The sequence below is a fragment of the Dermacentor albipictus genome, chromosome 3, assembly GCF_038994185.2.
Source record: "Dermacentor albipictus isolate Rhodes 1998 colony chromosome 3, USDA_Dalb.pri_finalv2, whole genome shotgun sequence".
Classification (NCBI taxonomy): Eukaryota; Metazoa; Arthropoda; class Arachnida; order Ixodida; family Ixodidae; genus Dermacentor; species Dermacentor albipictus.
In genome coordinates, this window is record NC_091823.1 from 71291427 (window position 1) to 71314156 (window position 22730).

Consider the following 22730-nt stretch of genomic DNA (forward strand, 5'->3'; position numbering starts at 1 on the left):
AAGATCTTAGGCAAGTTCGTAGGTATAGCTGGTACACAGTGCTAACAAACAGCACATAGAGATAATTTTTCATATTTTCAAAGAGAGGGCTCCTCCCCACTATTCTTGGAACTGCCAGCTACTATGTCTGTTGGCCGAAGTCCATAGACACCGGTCATTGGGCCACTTCCAGATTTGCCAGATAACTAGGAAACAGGGAAGCAATGGCTGTTAGTGCGCTACACTTGTCCCATTGCTCAAAAATTTGTCAGAAGCCAACCACATAAAAATAAAAAAATTATGCATGGCTCTGCTATCGCAAACACCAGAGACCAGTGGAGCTGTGGGGAGGCCAGTAAAGTAGTGCCAAACTGCACACTTAGTCATGTGTAGCTCTGCTATCGCAAACACCAGAGACCAATGGAGCTGGGGAAAGTTAAGGCTTCAGAAAAATCTGTGCAGCTTCCTGTGGGGTGGTTTCGGTTGGGACGGCACGCCATTTGAGGCGCCCGCTGCAACAGAAGTGATTTGTTTAGATGCCATATGCATCGGTGTCATGTGCCAGACGCTGCACCGCTGCGCCTTAGCTCTGATGCATGCTAGCTCCAACGCCGTGTACCTGGTAGCTTCTTGAAATCCGCCGGAGCACGCGCGAGTTTTTATCGGAAAGCAGTGAGGTCACACCACCTGTGTCCCCGCCGCACCGCTCCTTCCCCGCTAAGCTCCACCCACCCTCGCTGTGTCGCTATGCTGCGCGATGCTATCTTTATACTCTGCTTTCACTCTCTCTTAGCTCTCTCTCCACCAGCTCGGCGAATTTTTGTTAGTGCGCACAATGCTATTTTTATACTCTGCGAACGTCAAGAGAAATCCAGCACGGTTCCAACAGCTCCACTGTAAAAAAAAAGAAACCTGAAGCACACAATAGCTGTGCAATATAGTTACTAGCATTGACCCCGCCGAGGAGATTGAGTTGAGGAGAAATCTAGAAAATAATTATTATGCTCTTACTTTCTTCATTTGTATTAGGTCTTTTCCAATAAATTCTTTCAGGAGCATATGGCATATTCCTTAAAAGACACTGCAGTTATTCGAACGTGTTTCTTATGTCTCGGGAAAAGGTGCTTCAGAGCCCCTTTAATGTTGGAAAGTCTATGCATTGCTTAAATGATATTGCGCAACATAAATAACGACACGGACGTGAGAGAAGACGACACACCAAGCGCAAACTTTCAACTAAGTTTATTGTGCCACTGCATCATTTTATACATGGCAGGCAACCTAGATCGCGCATGCGCTTACAAGGAAATGAAGTGCGAATTCATGTAACATGGTTATGTGTCATGTGATGCCGCGTCCAAGTAACTTAATTCTTTTTCTGTGAGAGCCAGAGACGGGAAGCTAACACACGCATCACCCAATTTTGCGATCATCTGCGCTTCAGATATCTCACGGATGAGCTGCGTACTGCCACGGGAAACAATCGTGCATTGATCCTCAAGAGGCTTGCAGCCATGATCGTGACAGTGGATCGCCAAGAAACCACCAGAGCCGTTTTTTACATTGCTGCTGTGTTCGCGGAGCTGATCAGCCGAACACAGCAACAATGTAAAAAACGGCTCTGGTGGTTTCTTGGCGATCCACTGTTGCGATCATGGCTGCAAGCCTCTTGAGGATCAATGCACGATTGTTTCCCGTGGCAGTACGCAGCTCATCCGTGAGATATCTGAAACGCAGATGATCGCAAAATTGGGTGATGCGTGTGTTAGCTTCCCGTCTCTGGCTCACACAGAAAAAGAATTAAGTTACTTGGATGCGGCATCACATGACACGTAACCATGTTACATGAATTCGCACTTCATTTCCTTGTAAGTGCATGTACGATCTACGTTGCCTGCCATGTATAAAATGACGCAGTGGCACAATAAACTCAGTTGAAAGTTTGCGCTTGGTGTGTCGTCTTCTCTCACGTCCGTCTCGTTATTTATGTCGCGCAATATCATTTAAGCAATGGATTACCAACTTGCCCGGAATGCTGCTCTCATTAAGTCTATGCACACATCATATGTCTTGCACTAAACTTACTATCGGAAAATCTGACGTTGCAATTGGTAAACCACAGTGAATCTCCCCCCAATGCAACAGTGCCTTAATGAGAATGTGGATTGCTGCTGCTTTTAATGTTCTTTGTGGCTCCTTTATTCCGAGCTACTGCTATGAATTTACACCAGCAATCATTATCATACATTATCCTTATCAATGATGATATATTTGTCATTCAATCTCATATTTCCCACTTTTAATAACTGGATGCAGTGATCATTAAACTCTCGTGCATTTCACATCTGGTGCAGCAAGACTTTGTAGTGATAATCCCATTAATAAAACACAATGAACAAGAACTATTTAAGCATGCCATTTGCTTACACTATAAAATGTAGCAAAATAAACATAAATGGGTCTTTTTTTGCTATCAGTGTTGTTCAAAAGCTTTACATAGACACAAGTTCTTGCAGTCTGCATGAGATAACTGTTGCAAACTTTGGTTCAACATTATTTGGAAGCTTCTTGCAATGCTTATGCAGCTCAAGACAATCCAGTTGTTCTAGTCACTAAATTCAATATGGCTGTCTACGAATTAGATAAAAAAGTGGAATATTATAAAAATACAGGGCTCTTCGGATTTCCACAACCTGTAGTCATATGCCAATGAGACATTATTTTGATATGAAATTGTTAGAAAGTATCCTATGTTACTAATGCTATTCTTTATATTTACTTTGATAAAATTTGATAGAAACAAGTGCGCATACTGGACTGCTTTTTGAACTCGTCATAACTGCCACGTAATATTCATGACAGCAACAACCTAGCAACAAGCCACAGCACAACTGAGCAAATTCGTTTTTCCAGTTATGTCACTAAGTCCACGGCATGAGAGGCTAACAGTTCACAAATACACTTTTTCTTGTAAAAAAACACATTAGTTACTATATGTCTGCTAGGTTTCCGCTGTCAATGCTATTAAAGAACACAGAAAATGTAATGAACATTTTTGTCATTCGCTGTGTTGAAAGTCATTGTTTGAATTATCGTTATGCTCCTCTATTTTAAACAGGCAGGACAAATGGTATGTTTCTGCATAGCATAATGAAATGTGGAGTAGTTCTGCCAACTGTCAGAAAACTATTACAACACTTTTGTTATCTGTAGCACTTTACTGTGTTGTAGCATAAGCAGCCTCGGAGCACACATAATTAGAAATATGCTGGCAGGGCGAAACACAGATAAGGTGTCATCGCACCATCTACTGTTCCTTAGAGCTCTTAAGGCTCAGATATAATACCAATGTGTTTGAAGCACTCAGCACCAGCAGTCGACATTGTGCGTGCTGCACTAAGCCAACACTACTTATATTTAATGCCTATTTTCATTCATGAAAGCCTCGCAAATAAACGCACACGACATTCAATTTTGTTAAAGTGGCCGCACAGAATGTGGCTTTACAGCAGTGCATTCTGCAGTGCTGGAAACTATTTATGAAGGCGGAATCTATGCATCTTAGATTTCTTATCTTGGGTTTCTTATAAGTTTTGGTGTGGCTTGTACATACAAAAATACAGCAACTTCTGGGTCTAGATGTCAGGCAATTTGGCTTCATCGGCCAACATGCCTGCCAGCAAGACATGCTTTACAAGAAATGAAAGTGGCAGTCATCAATCACATCCTGCATCGAATGTGCCGCACTTTCCAGATGGCATTAGGTCATCCATACAGGCTGGAAGTTATTGAGGTGCAAGACGGTGGTGTCGAATCAAATACGCAATCTCTCACTCACCAGCATTTTACCTCTCCTGCATCAGCTTTAAGGTATCAACTAGGCAATGCTGGCATGCAATGCATTATGCATGGCACCCCCTGCAGAGAGTTCTGAGATAGTGAAGATTTGCAACAGGTGTTCTGAATGCTACTGCACACATAAGTCATATCATATTGCTGTAGCGCAGAGTGCTGACTCACCGTCTACATAATGGCACGCCACATGCCAGCAAAAATTCCGATGCTACAGGTACAGTTGGCATAGCTTGTGGTACCACTGCTTAGTGACCTAAGCAGACGGGGGCGTTAAATGAGTTTTTACTTTCCAAACTGTTTGTGTGCCTGAGAGACCCACAGGATACTGATGTCACAAAATGAGCAAGCTTTCACATCCAGATTACAGAGCCCAAAGTTGAGAGGTGCATTGTAGCATCTCCCAATCACATGCTACCTTTGTGCCAACTCACGAGATAATGTTTCCAGTAAATGCAACAGAGTGAATCGAAATACACAACATAAAAGGCAGAACCCTCTTGAATGCAGTCTGTACACTTTGCCTATCAAAAGAGCTGGAGCAAAGATTTTGTACTTCACTTTACCTCTTCAACTAAATCAATGACTTCAGTTAAAACAGCAGTTAACCACCTCCATATTGCAATACTTTAGTCACAAGTGTAATCTCAAGGGTCATAGAATGCTGGCTTTGAATATGTCGAGGTCCATTTGCACTGGTGAGAAATGAACAGTGCTTAAACTCATACGCCCTGAAACCAGCTACATGAGAATTAGAACAGCAACGCCATAAGTTGAAGAAAAACAGAATTTCGAACAAAATGGGGTTGTCTAAAAATTCTGAAACATTTCAGCTTCCACATGGAAGCCTTGCTCACTAGCTGAGAGGCATAAAACATTCAGCTTAACTCCGGCTTCCGTTAATTCAAATTCACTTAATTAGATTTTTTGTTATTTCAATTCTAACGCTTGACGATGGCAATAGATGTTACCTAGGTCTAAATAAATTTCTAATCTGCAAAGGCAAACTTTGCTGGTTTCAGGCTTTTGTCATTTGCAGAACTAGAGGCATGCTACATTTTAGTTGCTAAGCTATTGGGTGTGCATTACATTTCTACTTTGTTTAGGAGCTTTAACATAGAGCTTTAACATAGTATTTATGTTATTTTCCTGCTTTGAACACATAAAAGTGGGTTCTCCTTCATATATCATTGCTCCTTCGTGTTAGAATTTGGAATATATAGCCAAATGAATCAGCAGTGTGTATCTGTGTTTTTTGTGGCTCTTGTTCAAATCAACCTGCTGGATAATTCGATCAATTTCGTAGATCCTGTCATTGTCGAATAAACGGGAGTCAACTGCAGCAGATGTAACCAATGATATTTAATGAAGTAAATCTTAAATATCTCCAATAACTGCATGTAACGAATATATATGACCTTATAATAGATGTCAGATATAATGAAAATATTTTGTTGTCGGATGCAAATGATTACAGCAACGTTTGACTATATCATCTAAGCCACGAGCTGCTGGAGAGAAAGTAACAAAGGAAGTATGTAATTGGCTTGCATTCTGCTTGGTGAGCTCCCAGAACAGCTGCATGTGCATGAAAAAAAAAAAAGCAAGTGCCCACGCAACTCCAAAAGGCAGTGGGTCACGTGGCATGCTATGCTAAAACACTCCAATTATTTTGCGCCTGGAATAGGCTGTGACTTCTGATAAACCCAGATTTGTCTCAATAAGCTTGACAGCATTGTTCAATGACTGCTGAGAATACACACGTGATAGTTTCAACACACGGGAGAGCTGGTGCCTTGCAACGCTGGACTTTTACACGCAATCGCTTCAGCATGCGCCAAACACTGAATAAGGCTGGTGACAGAACATCAACGTCCACTGCACGCTGCTACGATACTCTTTGTCATACTTTGGACACTTGCAACAAGAAAAAAAAAAGAAAAGAAAAGAAGGGGCAGAAAGACAGAGTAGCAAAACTTCCGGGCTTCCTGTAATGTACCCAAAGTGTTCGTGCCACACAGTGGCATTGCATTCCACAGTTAACAGTACAAGTCTTATGGTCCTATTTACACCCGGAGCAAAGTGAACACTACAAAGTGCAATAAATAATGGTTTCCAACAGTTCTATGGTACACAACTATGTACAATGAGTGAGCCAGAAAATGACATCCAAGTCTCTACGTGGATTTGCTCTCTGAATTGGACGAGGCAATCTGCGCAGCGAGGTCGGCAAACTTTGCGACATAGTCTACGCTGTTCTCATTCATGAGGCACTGCAGCTGGGTGTCGACCTAGAGGCAGAGAGGAAAATAATTCCATGAAAAATTTACAGGATGACCTTTTTCAACGTCCAAACTTAAAGGCCAACTGGAACAAAATTTCACTGTGGCTAAATTGGATACAAATGAACAGTACACTATTAGTAAAGCAATCTTGGCAAAGCTGTAGAGCTAGATCACGTCTAACTCTCAGAAATTACCACATGCAACATTCATATCTGTATGAGGGGGTATGTAAGTTATGGAGGTAATCATGCTATTTCACCAAATTTGTTGAAACTTCACAGGCTTGCTCAGTTTCCTATGCTGATTTTAAGTATTCATACTTACATTTTATATATGTCAAGCAATTTCTTAGATAATTAATATTGCCTTCTATTGTTTCCTAATCAACAATAATATACCTGTGTGTGAGAAAACTGTAATAACCACGTAACTAAACACATGTTACATGTTAATAAAACCGTAATACATACGGTTACTAGAATGCATTAGAAGGGCAATACTGCAAGCAAATTTTAAATAGGACTATTATTGGTCATTTTAGAGCACAATACCACATGCAACATACATATCCGCATAGCAGTGAGCTGTGCACTTAGCTGCACAGTCGTTACTTCAATGAAGCAAAAGCAGCATTGGAGCCTGCAATGAGCATGATGCTGACCTCCCAGTATACCCCCCTGCCCTCTCCCTCCCCAAATATTTTTACACCCCAAAGGTCACAGTTTGGGTCCACTCACATCAGGTGCCAGCCTTGAGATAGAGTCTAGGCTCGAGTTCTCCAAGGCTAGAACAGGGGGTTCGGGTGCCACTGACGGTGCTCCTACTTGGGTCACCTTGAGTGGCGAGTCCAGTGTGTTCAGCAGGGAACTCAGCGAAAAATTTGAGCCCTGAGACAGGAGACAATGGGGAACAGGTTAGCCAATGAAATGGTGACACAATACCACAGGCCACTATCTAACAGCCAAAAAACAAAGCCAATGATACAAAAATAAACCTATAAAAAATGGTGACTACCCAAGGTACAGATGGGACACAACTTCCAGGAGCAAAAAGGAGAAAAGGCAGAGTTGGGTGTGCTATACCTTCCCTCAATAGCAAAAACAGAAGATATGTGAAACTGGCCATAGAGGAATGAAACATGTGATTGAGGAAGTCAACTAGGTTCTTAATATTTGCATGCGACCATTCCCTACCTCGCTTTCTTCTTCTCACAGACGAAAGTAAATATCTGCTATTTAGCGATTGGTCATACTTGTCCAGGTGATCAATCAGTCATGCCTGTCCATAGTCCTGTGACTTTGCAGCAAAAGCCAATGTTCAATGGTTTTTTTTTTTTTTCTGTGATGGTGACAACAATGGAAAGTGTTCCAACGAGTGCAATGAAGCCGTCGCTGGTTTCGATGAAGTTTGGAGCGAGTTGTCAGCATTTCCAGAAGCCGCTGATGCGTCTACAGTAAACAAGTGAAGGAAGTAGCCACGCCACAACCATAGGAGAGCTTGAGAATGGGGACTTCATTGCCAACGTTGTGAATGGAGCAGTAAGGGCAACAACTCATATACTGTGCCCACCTGTGATGTGTACACTCACCTTGTACCAGGCGCTTCTGCGCAGATAATTGCACTTAACCTTCTGGTGGAGCATTTACATAGCAGTGATGATTGATGAGGTTCTGCATTTCAAAGCCACAGTTTGCTTATGAGAGATGCCATGGCGGAGCACTTCAGTTTCAATTTTGGCCACACATGCTTCTTCAATGTGTGCTGACATTTCAGTAAAAGAGTGCGTTTGCCTTCAAATGTTGTCAGAATGCGACTGCCATGATACGGAATTGAACCTGAACAACGGCCCCCTCGGTCTTTCACAGCATGCGGGCTTGCACAATTTCCACACCTTGGGTTCTCAGTCTTGGATGGGTCATAAGCTTCTCAGGCGGGTTTCCGGGTCAATTTCATGAATGACGCCTCGGCCCCCTCCATCCAGTGTTGACTTCGTGAAGGTTACTGCCCAGCACAACCTACATGATCTTGCACACAATTCTGGCAACCTCCTGATGTGGGGTACTAACAATGATTATGTTGGAACTGGGTGTCAAGAGCACGAGGAAATGCAAATGTTCTACTTTCCCTTCACAGGCGGCCGAGATGGCTTTGAAGATGTGGTTGTTGGTGAAACTTTTCACCTGCGAGCATTTCTTGGGTCGGATGGTGATTTTGAAGTCACTACGTGGCAGGGGGGGGAGTTGTCACTTCCTTTTAAATGAAGGCTTCTTTGATGCCTCGACGCTTGCAGCTCGTAGGATGCTGAAGACGATAAAGTGGTGGCGGAGGAGGGTGGTGGAAAGATTACCCTGCCTGCCAGGCGTACCTGATCTCCTCTGGCACGCTTCTGCTTGCTTTTTCGCTTGAGGTGTAAAGACCAATTGGAATAAGAACATTCCGATGGCACCCTTTGAGAAAGGTCCTTGTCCATAATGGATGAGTCAGCATGGCTGTCTTCCGAAATACATAGGAAGCCCATGGTTGTGGTTTCTTGCAACGAAAGCTTGGTGGCAGCTTGAACAACAGCACTGGAGGCACGTGCGGCTGTAGTAACAACTCCACCTCCACTCCCTCTGGTAAAAGTAGAAGCGAACAGCTGGGATGCAGTGATATACGCCATAGTGAGTGTCGAGAAATCATAGCAATCGAGCAAGCAGCGCCGCCCCAGAAAACTTCAAAGTTCAAAAGTGCAAAATAATAGGCACTCACCATCTTCAAACTTCTCATGGGGGGACCAAATGACATTACGAAGGTCTTCCAACACAGATTTTGGTCCTCTGATGTGGATTTCTTATGAGAATAATGAAAGTCGACGGAGCCCATGCGAAACATGTCTGCTCCGCTCTGCTCTTCTCCTTCCCCCAAAAACGAACGTTTCCCGCCACCCGTAGCAAATAATTTTTGAATCCTTCAAGCACAAGTGAAGTTAGATGTAGTTATTGGACTGATCTGTAGCTTTCTCTCTCCTTTCATTTTCACTAGTGTGCTGGAAGCTACACAGAGGAGACAGCAAGGGGGCGCAAGGAAGCAATGCCCTGATGGCCGCACCTAAAGGTTGAACACGAGACGGCTCATGGCAGCATACCATGGCAGCCACAATTTATCTACGCTACGCTTTTAATCTTGGATGCCACGCGCAGCAGACACAGTGAAGTGCAACTGTCGTGTTTAGACCGTCATTGCAAAGATGAAATATTTTTTCAGTCTTTTTGAGATCGTAAACATATCTATATTTTTCATTTATTTAACTTAAGTAAGCAATAAATGGTATACTGAGAATGTTCCTGGGATCACGAAATCAGCCATTAGCTGTTGTGGGTCCAGCTGCTTGAGATGATGCTGCATGATGACATTGCGGAAGCGAGACCAAGCAATTTTTCGCTGCTTTTGACAGGAGATTGTAAATTCCCTGCAGCATGCATTGCATTAATATTCTGTTCACATGTTCACAGGAGCCTCGTTAACAGATCAGCAACATTTTCTTAGTGTTTAAAATGCGTTTCAGGGCCTCTTAAGAACACTTCTCATTAGCAGCTTGGCTATAGCATCTTATTACATCTACTGTAGAAACATGCCACACAAATTTAGGACCAATTCACCAAGGCGAACACTAATAAGTTGAATAAAGTGCAGAAAGAAAGCTGCGAAGTTAATTAATGCTTATGTAGGCACTGGTTGATTAGTGACCTCTATAGAAAAAGCGAATTGCCTGTTATTTTAAAAATTTTCTAGTTGATAAATGGTCAATACAAAATTGACATTTCACACATAGTAATATACTCCATGAATTACACTATACACAACAATGACACAGTATAATAAACCTTGAGAAATAGTTGCTTTACATAGTAATATACTCCATGAATTACACTATACACAACAATGACACAGTATAATAAACCTTGAGAAATACTTGCTTTAAATGTTAATTTTTTTTCCAAGAACAACTGTTTAGCAGTATCATTTCTAACAACTAACACTGTAACGCGAGGACTCGTTGTTATTGTTCAGTCTGAACCTAAGTATATTGTTGCTTAATGCAGTAAAACATTCCTTAAGGTTGTTTTTTATTGTTTTATGAAAAGTGTATCCAGCCTCCAATGCTGCATTCATAAATCAGCAAGTTAATCAAAAAGAAGAAAGCATCGCATGAAATGCCCCACTACCTCTCCATTCAGCCAATTGGAATCCGGAGCTGAATGAACAAGCTTGAACGGACTCATGGGTGGTGTTGTCAAGCCGTCTGTCTTGTCAGTGATGGCAGTTTTCTCTACAGGAGTGACAGACGCTTCTTCGCAGGCCAGCTTGAAGGCAGCTGAAAATTGGAACATGGCTGCTTTACTTAAGCTGCGAACACACCAAATATAAAACCATGTCACTAATAGTTACTACAAAAGTAGTCGGTAACGAAAATTGATATGGCACTAGACTAAACCTCCATGAAATTACTCGTTACTGCAAATCTGAAATGTATTTACATGTGGTGCAATGTTTAAGAACTAACATACAGCACATACGCAGAGTGCATTAAAGCCACAGCCCTTGGTAGTCATTGCCATGCTGGTTATGATTATCCAATGAGACCCTCCGTTACGTATCAGACTGCAGCAGTTCGTTTTACTTAGATGTGTTATATTCACAATCGAAACAAACTTTTTTTTCCCTTAGAGCACTTGTCAAATGAATAACCTGACATTTATTCTACAAGTAGGCTTGAACTTCGTTTAACAAATTAGTACTGTAAGAAAAGCCTAGTTATTGTGCTTGATGTTTGTGATAAAGGTCGTCCGCCCGAGTGCAGCAAATACATATCTACAACTAGGCCAAAGCATTAAGTACTGCACAACTTTAATTGCTAAGTTATGAACGTTGCTATTATGAACGTTAATTCCTTCAGGCTAGGGAAGGCCAGGCTAGGTTAGGATTTATTGGAATGCATCATGTAACCACCAAAGGACAATGGACGAGGAAAGAAACACACAGGACAGGCCGCGGATGTCCGCGGCTTGTCCTGTGTGTTTCTTTCCTCGTCCGTTGTCATTTGCGTGGTTACATGATGCATTCCAATAACGACCACCAACTAGCCTACCTCTCCCTGTTAAATAGGTTAGGATTTAGAAAGCCAAGTCACTTTACGGATGCAGAGTATACAATCTTGGACTATAAGCAATTAAAGTGAGCAATACCCCCTTTAAGTATACGAACACTTAAAACATAGTACAGTCAAACCTTGTTATAACAAAGTTGCACCTGACACAAAAATAGCTTCATTTTATCGGATAATTGCTAAAAACAAATATTTCTTACATGGTTATAGCAGGAAGGCGATTTTTTTATTTACTATTCAGAAATGTGCTATACCCATGTTCGTTATATCAAGGTTTGACTGTAGTACATGTTGTTGAGCTAGTCAGTTCATACTGAACAATTTTGGACCATAAGATCTATGGCCACTTAATGCAGAATGGAAAACATAGTTGTGAAGAATCCCCCAACCCAGTCTTCATAGAGCCTAATGTATTGGCTACTGCTTAAGCCATAGTGGCTCGTCGCATGCCTACCAGTTAGTGCGTACCACGATCGCTTTTTGTCACATAGAAGCTAACTGCAGCCCTTGACTCGCTATGAGGCTAGTGCCATGTTGTGCCACAAAGGATCTTCCACCTTTTTTGGAAAGTAGAGAGACCGGTCTACCGATGATTCCAGTGTCAGTGCAGTGGTGCCTATGCAGCATTGGAAATGCACGGAGGCATGGTGGTGGCTTAACCAAAAAAAAAAAAAGCAGCAGCTAAACCTCGATATAACGAACTTCAATATAACGCAATTCTCGTTATAACAAAGTATTTAACTTTTCATGATTTCTTGTCCACAGATCAACAGGTATTTTGAACCTCAATATAACGAAGTGGGTTCATACACCATTTCAATATAATGAGATTTCACTGCCACCGCGAAGGCATACCGTGACAATAAATGGAAACTTCCATGGATGCAGACGGTCAAATGGTTCAATTACATGAGGCTGCTAGTGAGCGCACCTCTCAAATTGTGCAGTGCGACCGCTGAAACGGAGCACAGACAGCCTGTGCGCCATTTAAAGGTAACCTTGTCACATGTGCAAAGACTGATATGGCGGGACATCATGTGCTGTCTTCCCACATGTTTAGTGCAGGTGGTTGAATAATCTCGAGTTCGGAGACATGTCGAAGCACGAGGCAGACGAAGCGTCCAATACCCACTGCCAACGCTTTTCATGACAATGTTGTCCCAGTGCAGACAACACTACGAGCTTCAGGGGCAGAGTGGATGCAAAAGCATGGCTGGCTTTGCTACACATTGAAGATATTGTTGATGTAGCATGAAACTGCATCTTTCGTTGCTGACTCTCAAATTCAACAAAATGATTTTTCTCATTCAAATTTACTTTTGTCTGATTTCCTGATAATACAGAAAATTTTTCAGTGCCTTCTGTGTAAGGAAAATATATCAGCAACTGTACTTATTGTATTTTGAAAATTGGAAAAGTGCTCAAAATTAATGAAGTAATGCATGATCATTTGTACGGCACTTTTTGTGTGCTATTAAGCGTTTTTAGTTTTTTTCAGGGGTGTGAAAAATGTAGAGCAACAGAGAGATGGATCGGGAATTTTTCATGATGGCTTACAATTTTCCAATTGACAATCTTGTTCTCATTATAATAGTTGAGAAGCTAATTAATTAATTGTAACCAGTTATGCAATTAGGCAAAATACAGAAAACAGTGTGACTTGCTCCAAGCAATGGCGAACAACATTACCTTGGTTCTGTCCAGCCACGTGGCACTGGCATATTTTTCAATTTTGAACGCAAGTTACGTGGGACACTTTGTATATATACACACAAACACACTCTTGTAAGCTTTCCCGTTCCCTCTCTACCTCTACCACATGACTGGCTTCCCACAATTCACACACATACATTTTTTTCCACTTTGACACTCCTATTGCTACTAAAAATATGGCCCTCAAACAACTTAATGAGGTTCCACCATAGCAAGCTGCCTTCAGCGTGCTTGCTCTGACTCCAATGTTTTTCAGGCTGTCTTGTATCAAGAGACATGTCAATAAACATAACCTATTTACCCTCGTCATGCAGCTCACTCGATTGTGAATTGGGCTGATCTAGCCTCAGTGCATTTCCAAAGCACAGTTGTGGTCACATGTAACGCTCGATTGATCGTTTGGCTTTAACATAAGAACCAGGTAACACTTGTGCTATCAAAGACGCTGCAGTGGGGCACTTTGGATTAACTTTTACTGCCTCAGATTTTATATGTGGCCGAAATCTAAAGAATCAAACCCACAACCTCTTTCTCAGCAGAACAGTGTCACAGTCACTAAGCCATCGCATTGGGCATACAAGCTAGAACTTACAGGCAAGACTTGAGTCTGAGACAGCAGTAAAGCTTGGCAGAGGATTGCTAGCCTCAATTGCAGGACTGTCTGTGTCGAGGGCTGAGAGACCTGCAACATAATAAGACAAGGGAGATCTGCTTTTGTATGTTATGTTACTATCGGCAATATACAGCATGACAAAGCACCCACGCCCTTTAGTGATTGCAGCAGCATGCTCCAAGTGGTAGCACAGCAGAGGACATGTCTGCTGCCCCAAAGCAGCTGCACCTGCAGAGCACAACTGCCGTGCTAACAACATACTTAAACACTGACAAAAGCACTTAAGCATAGTTTGCTGTCAATAATTCACAAATAATAAATCTACCGAAAAAAATAGGGCTTCAGAGAAGCATTCTTTGCTGCATGCCAGGCAACTTTCGGCAGGTTACTGCCTCTCCATGTTTCGCGCCACTTCAATAAACATAAAGTTATCTGTGTAATGGTGGGGCCAAATTAGGGTCGCCCAGTGCAACAGTCTGATGCTCTACCAATCAGGCCACAGGCGCACACGTGCTTTTCTGGTGCCAACATCAACTAGCTCTTGGAGACTACTGGTGTATGTGCCACTTCACATACTAAAAGTTTGCTCTAGTTTCCATTAGGCCACAAACACAGCAATGGAACGTGCAAATAATATGCAACTTTGCCACCGTTTCTTGCATGCATTGTACTCTCGTGGCAGCTAGCGCTTTGAGGAGCTATGTTACACATCACTGACTTCAGGATTGGCCCACATTCCCCAATCCATTAACTGTTGCAGTCAGTATTATGTAGACACTGTGTGATATTATATCGCCTTTGGGATAGGTTTTAGGTCACAAAGAAACAGGTTGTAACATTTCTACAGAAGTACTAGAAATTCAGCATTACTGTGTCCTTGCTCTAGCATCACACACAATTGCTTACATAATTGCTTACATACTTGTCTTACACCAACATGTTAGTCGGTTTGGTAACACTCTGCAAAACTTCTAACAATGCTGGATAGCAGCTACCTGCAAACATCGCATAACGTCAATTCCCACAGTGCATGAAAATCTGCATAATTTTTTCTTTGTAACAAAAGAATCTTAAGCAGAGTAGTTGCATATGACACTCGGCAGTGGCACTAAGACAATCCCAATTTGCCTGCCCAATGTCAAGGGCACAGCTACAGATCATCATCAGCAGCAGCAGCTGTACAAAGTACAGACATAATTGCGCAACACTTGTCAGTGACAAATGTGACTACTCTGGCTATAAGATTTTTTTTCTTGGTAAAAAGATCCCATGATTTTTTTCTGTGCATTTATGCAAGAACTGCAGTTTGCTGCAGTCTACATTTTTACTTGTGTTATTTTTTAATCATCACGTACATATGCAAAGGGAACCTGCGATACAGTGGGGACCACTTATAACCTAAGACGCCAGAGCCGCAAATATCTTCACTATAAGTGAAACCGCATTATAAATAAAACAACTTTCTTCAAAGGCTACATACGTGTGAAACATACAGACCAAGCGGTCATGCATAGCTGTGTACGTACTGGTAGCAACGAAGAAAGCTCGAATGTAGATCAGAATTGTAGAGTGGACCCCTCCATTCCATTCCCGTTCAATTCCAGAGAGTGAAAATCCCCTTAATTCCACTGCTTTTAACTCCTTGAAGGTTTTCTCCCCTGTTCCTTCTTCGTTTGCTTCGCGTCTCCTCTTCCTCCTCTGCATTGCCTTTGTTGCTCTCTCCTCCCATCAGTCAGCGCACATCACTGTGAAGCATGCTTGCTACTGCACTTGTCTGCCGAATTTTCTCAAAAAATCACGCCATAACCGGTATTTTGTCTTGCACGGCTGCAGTATAAATGGCATGCGTATACATGGAGTTCTACGAGAGGGTAAACTGGAGTCGGAAAAGACTGCACTGCAACCGGTCCTGCACTATAAGCGGTTACATTACAAGTCATCTGAACTGTACTTAGTGAAAATGGTAAATAAGCCTGCATGGCTGCTAAACAATGTTTCCATGAGCCCTTCAGAAAAATATTATTCTCGTGCCCTTGATTTTCACTAAAAAGCCCACCTGCCCTCTTTCCTTCAGCTTTTTCAAATCATCACCTCTTGTGTTCGTTATAAAGGCCTGAGCAACACAATGGCCATTAACCAGATTCCTCCAAGTGTCATCACTAAAGAGTGCCTGCATAAAAGCAAAATTGCCCTAAGCAATGCTATGAGCGATGCTTTGCCAAAAAGAAAGTGTATGGCTATCATCTCAAAAAGCTGGCCACTAAATCTGGATTCAGTAACCACATTCACCATGAAATCATGTGGCAAGCTGTTTTTAATGGCACCCTCACAGTTGGTACGATTAGATTGAACGATAAGGTTTCTGTAACAACGAATTTGTCATTTGTAGCAAGGACAGGGCTTTTGTAAGCAAGAAAATGACAAAAATGAAAAATTGAAGTGGTGCCATCTATTCCAAACATATGATTTCAACAACGGCTGATTTACAGAGAGCGGCAGAGACGGAGGTCACATGGGAATCACGTCAACTCATCCTTTTTGGCGCAGGCATTTCCAATTGAGAAGCAGCAAAGGGACCTCTCATGGCAATTTTCTACACAAGAAAGTCACTTATTGGCACACAAGAAATGGTGATAGACTTCTAGATGAATATTCTATCTATCTAACTTAGCTCAGTACTTTTCCCTTAATGTCTCTTTAAGTTCAGTACAATGTGTGAATCAACCTTTATTTACATTCACTCATGCAACAACATCTCCCATCGAGGATGCAACACAGTCACTACAATAACAATCTGTGCACGTGCTTCATTACAAAGTGAGGCTGCCTTTTATCTCTGGTTCATAAAGAAGTCAGATCTCACTAACTTACCCGAGAGTGTAGCGCCCAAGTTTGGTAGAGTGGCAGCATCATCCAAGATCTGTGCAGCCGTGCCTTCTGATGGAAGACCTGTCGAACCCGGGTAAACAAGATACACATTTAAAAGTGTGTTTTCTCTCTCTTTTTCAAATGCCGTATATTTATATGTTCTATGTACACAAAAGTTGTTTGTCTTTTCCCATACTACAGCATAGACTGTTATGGTTTATTTCACGGGTGTTTTGTAAATTTGTGCAAATATTTGAATATCACCAAATTGAATAATTCAATTTGCGAATCGAATCTCTACTATGCGATTTTTTGGATATTAGATATATATTTGATGTGGAGACCCGCACAGTGCTATATGACACATTTGCCGCAAAGCCCCTCGTGCTCGATGGCGTGCAAGCGAGCTTTTCACTTCGTTTTCGGAGCAAAAGGATTGCCAAGTGTGCTGCGGACAGGCCACCCCGGCTGACACAGTGGCAGATTTTGTCACTGTTAGCACTCCTTGGTGTTGGCCCAATGCGGGGATTGCACACATTGCGTCCGAACGCTGCAGTTCGCAGAACAGCACCGTGTCGGCCGGGGCCACCATTGTTGAAACAAGTTTAGTCCAGGTTGACAGGACTGATCGAAATGATAATGCGGCATGGACAGAGAGAATGGCAATAAAAGCAGCGAGTATTTCATGAAGTTCGAAGATAGGGCTGTTTAGCTGCCAATAGACATGCAGATTGTGTTGGACAGGCAGCAATAACTTCATGACACTTCAACAGCTATCAATCTGACCCACAAGCCTGATCTCAGTACTGATCACTGATGAACCACGTGTACGGACATATTAGCGGTAAACAATCCGCGATGACTTGTGGCCCATTACAGCGGTGAATTTTTGTCACGGCAACGCTGCCAAGGCCATTAGGCCTAAAGCGCTGCTTCATTGAGCGTGGGCAACTAATGTTACTGTTTGGTGCTGAATCGACGCAGATCTATTCGCAGCAGCCGCATGACACTCAGAAAGGCAATGAACCATCTCGCAAATGAAAGTGAGTGCACAAGATGGCAACAAAGTTGTTCACGGCTGCCATCTTTGTGACACATCCTACGGCGGCCTCTCGTTTCCAACAACATTCATTAGACACATTATTTGGCTAGCTTTGTTTGGACTTACATGATGGGTGCGAAAGTGTTATACCAGGTTGCATACATTTGCGTGGAAGATGGATGAACAAGTGGGGGAGGTGCGTTGCGCAATCTTTCTGTGACCCTCCAGACTTTTTATGTTTGACAGGTGGCAAATCACGCCAAACCTGTGAGAGTGAAATGGGCCCGACAGTGCCTGTTCTTTACTGTCGGTGCTGGCTACGCACAGAGCGGTGATCGAGTGATGTGATGTGCAGTCCTTTCACCTGATGCCCAGATTGGCCTTATGATAACCCACCTGCCGTAAAGTTGGGATAGCCTTTCTGTCACCTGGAAAAAAAAACTGGAAAGCAAAGCTTTCTATGCAATAAATAAAAGATTGCCGCAAAGCACTGGTTCACTATTAAACCAAGAACTTCATTGGTATTCAGTACAACAGAATGTCACTAATTCTTTAGTTGCAGAGGAAAAAAAAAACTTGAACCTATTTAATATAAATTTATTCGTAAAAAAGAAATATTTTTACAGCTGTAATCAGTGCTGGCATACTAATTTTCTGTTCCCTTTAATAATAGTAGACTGTACTGTGCTTATACTGTGCATACTTATATGTATCTAAGTTACTGATAGCTTGCTGCATTCTTGCTATGCAATGCTAGGAGAATCCCAGGCGCATGCAGCACCGTAATTTTCTGCTCAAAATTTGTAAGCATTAAATTTTGTTAAACATCTTCTGGTATTCGATTCAACATTCGACATTCTTTTTCTTGATTCGCTTCAATGTTCGATTTGTATTTACTATATATGGCATTTGCACGCCCCTAGCGTTTTGTACATTCATTGTGCTGTGTGACAAGTTTGAGGTCAGGAGAGATGTGCAACATTTAAAAAATTAGTAGTTAGTGTGAATTTCACTGTACATAAAGTAATTCATTGCAACAGCAGTAACATGATCACTCGCCACAAGTCATGACAAGACAGCGTCGCATTCATGGCAAGCACAGGAAAACAACAATTTCCACTGCTGACACAGCAGACACTATAACATCTGCAATAATTTTTTTAAAAGTGTTAAAGTTTGTACTGAATGTGCATTAAACATTATTTCATTTATTTCTTAAGCATTGCTATCAAGGCTACACACCTTGATGCAGTGAAGAAAACTCACTGAATGCTCGCTGGCAAGTACATTCCACAGCAAGTGTCACTCAACCTTCTTGTGTGACACGCTGTGCTTGTCACTAATGGCAAAGTACACTCCCTTGATGTCTAATTTGCTCATGTGACAGTGGTACTACAGTGAAACCTCGTTACTACGAACACCACATTACCAAACTTTTCAGATTAACAAACTTTTCAGAAATCCCCTGCAGTCTTCTTATGGTTTCAATGTAAAAATATTTCAGTACTATGAACTTCATAATATCGAACTTTTCAGAATAACAATCATTATTCAGTTTTCATGTCATGTTAACAATGCCTCAGTACTACCAACTAATATTCTGAAATCTGAGGATTCTTAAATTTCCGTGCATTCTTCAGGGCAGGCGAAAGAGTAGGCTAGCAGACGACAAGGAGCGGAAAGCGGATGCCACCACACAAGGGTTCAGAAAGCCTGAAATGGCGCTCAATAAATTTTTTTTTAAATGCGGGAGATAATTTATCTATCGCGGGGGTGACAACATATCAGGCTTTGAGAGCCCAGGCAAGTTAGCCTAGAAGGGAGATGAGTATCTTTCTTCTTTCGCTCTTCATTCTGCGCATGCCTCTTTCTTGTACACTTCTCTCTGTGGTCATACTAGCTAGGCGCACGGAAACATGTAACCTCCGTACTCGGGAGGATGCCATATGGTCGCACTTTGCACTTTCCAGACAGTGTTGTTTACGTGCATTTGTACTTTGGAACAGTTAAGGTGTCAGCTTCGAGTGAGAAAGTTGTGGTTTCCATGGCAAGGAATGTGAAAACAAACAACAAGAAGCGCTATACTTTGGAGGTGACATAGAGCTTCTCTTTTTCAGTATTTTTGTCAGCATCTGCCTTGCATGGTGACAGCTTATGAACTGATGGGTTGATGGGTGGAATGGTTCATTTTGTGGCTTTCACTATAATGACCTTTCAGAATAATGAACAATTTTCGGTAGTCCCACGTGATTCGTCGTATCAACATTTGACTGTACTGCATAGGGCACGAGTAGAAATCCAATAATGTGCAAGAAATTGCAGGGAGTACATGGGATGCAAAAATAGCCTACAGTTTAATGGGAAGTAAAATATGTACAGAAAGATGTAGCTGATCTTTAAGGCTGCATAATCAAAACCAGTCTTGAATGAAAAGAATGTAAAGAAGCATGAATGTAAAAGAAACTTCAGAGCACGACTTTTACAATTTGTCGCTGCATCCTATGAAAAGAAAAGACACTTCCATTGTTAAAAGAAAAAAAAAGAAGACCTAGAACTTTGGTGTCAGCACTGTTTTAACATTAAATGTGTCAACATGAGTCAATCATACTAGACATACTCACTTTCAGGTAAGGAAATGTCAAGTAGAGATGAAATGTTTGGTGGTGAAAGGGGCTGGACTCTGACAGGTGAAGCAGCTGCAGCAGCAGTAGCAGCTGGAACGTCCAATGTATCTGCAGCAAGGGTCTAAACACAGCGAAACGGAAATTACAGGTTTCCCACGAAACTTGCAACATATGGCAGGTGTTAACCTAAATGACTGAAACATTGGCTTCAGTCAGTGTATGCAGTCAAACACCATTATAAGTTAGCAGTGTAGTGACTTGTCCAGTAACAGTACAAGATAGGAAGAGAATAAACATGTGGTAATACCACTGCGCAATTTACAATGGCTGTTAAAGGCACCATGAAAGGTGCCATCAAGGTGGTGTATCAGGGCCAAGCTGCTAAGCTGTTTTAAAGGGACACCAAAAGCAAATATTAAGTCAAGCGATAGATCAGTGCTCAAGAATGTCTAAGGCATCACTATTATTGAGAAGAGCTTTAGTAATTAAGAAATTAAGGTAAACGCAGGACTTGATAACAGAATCCCCCGGGACATTCATGCACTAGCCTGATGACGAAGGCACTCCTCATTAGAATTCTCTTACTAGTACTCAAACACTCGTAATAAAAAGACCATTGTATTCCATTATGAGAAGAAAGAAAATGCTAGTTGTCCAGTTCTATTTCATCTTTTTAAGAAAGAACTCACTGACGCTACCCTTGATAAGGATGCGTGCAGTCGAAAGGTTTCGTTTTCTCCATTCAGTGCCTTCATCGACTAGTGCCGTGCTGGTTTTTCTCACTCATAAAAACTCATACAAACTGCAAGTAGCAGAGAATTCTACATTGACATGGAAACACTACGTGGAAACACTACGTGCTAGCCGATACGTACGCAATAAGCTGGTATGGTTTATGCGGATACAAAATACATTATGTTCAATGGCTGCAGAGTGGGGGGACACTTTTAAAACGAACTACTACTACTACTAACGAATTACTACTTTTAAAACGAAACTACTGTTTAAGCAGGTACGGTTTTATGAGGTTTTACTGTAGATACAAGCGTGTCTTTACAAACTTTGTTCAATTTTATCCCACAATCTTCATTCTGGCAATTTATATCTTATTTATGACATACATCTCGTTTATAAAGCTGTCATGCATTAATCGTGCATTCATAGTGCTTTTTGTTTATGTATTAAATAAAATATTGAGTGCAGCAGTTCCTACAAAAAAAAAAAAATCTGGCGTAACCTACAAAGAACGCCTATTTTCCCTAAGGTAGAGAAAGAGTTAAGGTAAATTTTTCTGGTTCGGTCTTCTATTAGGGCTACTATAATAAAAGAAGTGAAGCACGTGGAAAAGAGAATTAATGTTCAAGGTTGAACACTACTGACTCTTTGCAGAAGTGCAGAAATGAAAGTGGCTGTTACTTTATAACATTGTCACTGAATGGATTGCTGATGAAGGTGTAGTGATTGCTTCTAAATGTGCACGCAAAAAATGGTCAAAAATGGCAATTTTCAAAAATTGCGTTTTTGAAGTCTTTAATGTCCCAACTATGCCTCTACAAAATATTATGGCTCAATTCCTACTCGAAGTATAAAAAAAACGGCAATTTAGAAACGTCGGTGAGCCGAAATTGAACGCCAAGCGCGAAGATTTGCCTCATTTTCAAGCTGCCGTAGCTCCGCGCGACGCGAACCGATCGGCGCCATCTTGGTCTCGTTTGAAAGCTGGTTTCCCGCTCTCCATTCTGGCGCCCCTCGGCACGCTGTAGACCCTCGTGCAGCGGAGCGATCGGCACCCCAAGCACCCGTTCTCAAGAGCGAAATCGTCGCGAGACAGCCGCTGATTGGGTGAAGCGGGCGCCTCCCCGAGGCGCAGCCCTCTGATTGGCCGTGACGCATGCTTCGCCTGCCGCGGCCCCGCGGCCGCGTTGTTCGACTCCTTCGCGTCGTCTGCTTTCGCCGGCGCGCACGTCATTTTTCGCATTCCTCTTGTATTTTTAGTTCTGCCTTTTTCTTTATCGTTCTTGTAGATATTTTGGCTATTGAGTCGCCTCTTTTAACCACGAATTTCTTGCTTTTGTGTGCCTGGTGTCTTTGTTCCGCGTGTCACGATGGCGCGAGACGCGCGCTTGAAAGCAAGCACGCGAAAAGCAGTCAGCAAAAAGAGGCGCGCATGGAATAAGAGCGCTACATCGTCGAGAACTACAGCTTCGGTGATGCCGCAAGCTGCTGTGGCATAGAGATATGGCTGTGGCCTTGGTGGATGCGGCTGGAGTGAGCTCGCCAACAACAGCTTCGCCGGTGGACGCGGCTGGACAGTCCCGATCGGTGTCAACTTCGGTGTTACCGCAAGTCTCTGCAGTGCTGGTGGATGCGCCTGGACTAAGCCCGTCGAAAATGCTAACTTTTGAAATGCTGCAAGTCGCTTCGGATTCCGTGTCGTCGGAAGCGGCCGAGCCGGCTGACCTAAGCCTAACGTCGACTTCGGCGTTTCCGAACGCCGCTTCGGTGCCGACGGACGCGGCTGAACCGAGCTCGCGTGCTCAACGCTTCGACGCGGTGTTTTGCGCGGAGTGCGCGGGGCGTGAAAAGTACGCAGACAGCATTAAAACTT

General features: G+C 42.4%; 1 protein-coding gene across 2 annotated transcripts in view; it reads right to left on the minus strand.

The window, feature by feature from the left end:
- Window positions 1–3788: 3788 nt before the first annotated feature.
- Window positions 3789–22730, minus strand: part of crm (cramped chromatin regulator) — a 65823-nt gene continuing 46881 nt past the window's right edge. For both annotated transcript variants that reach the window (XM_065447102.2, XM_070535578.1), the window contains exons 15-20: window positions 20120–20243; window positions 16460–16537; window positions 13568–13657; window positions 10322–10470; window positions 6854–7003; window positions 3789–6122 (exon numbers count right to left, since the gene is read on the minus strand). In XM_065447102.2, coding sequence (XP_065303174.2) covers window positions 6009–6122; window positions 6854–7003; window positions 10322–10470; window positions 13568–13657; window positions 16460–16537; window positions 20120–20243 — 705 coding nt within the window. In that variant the 3' untranslated portion in view covers window positions 3789–6008. The remainder of the gene's footprint in view (window positions 6123–6853; window positions 7004–10321; window positions 10471–13567; window positions 13658–16459; window positions 16538–20119; window positions 20244–22730) is intronic.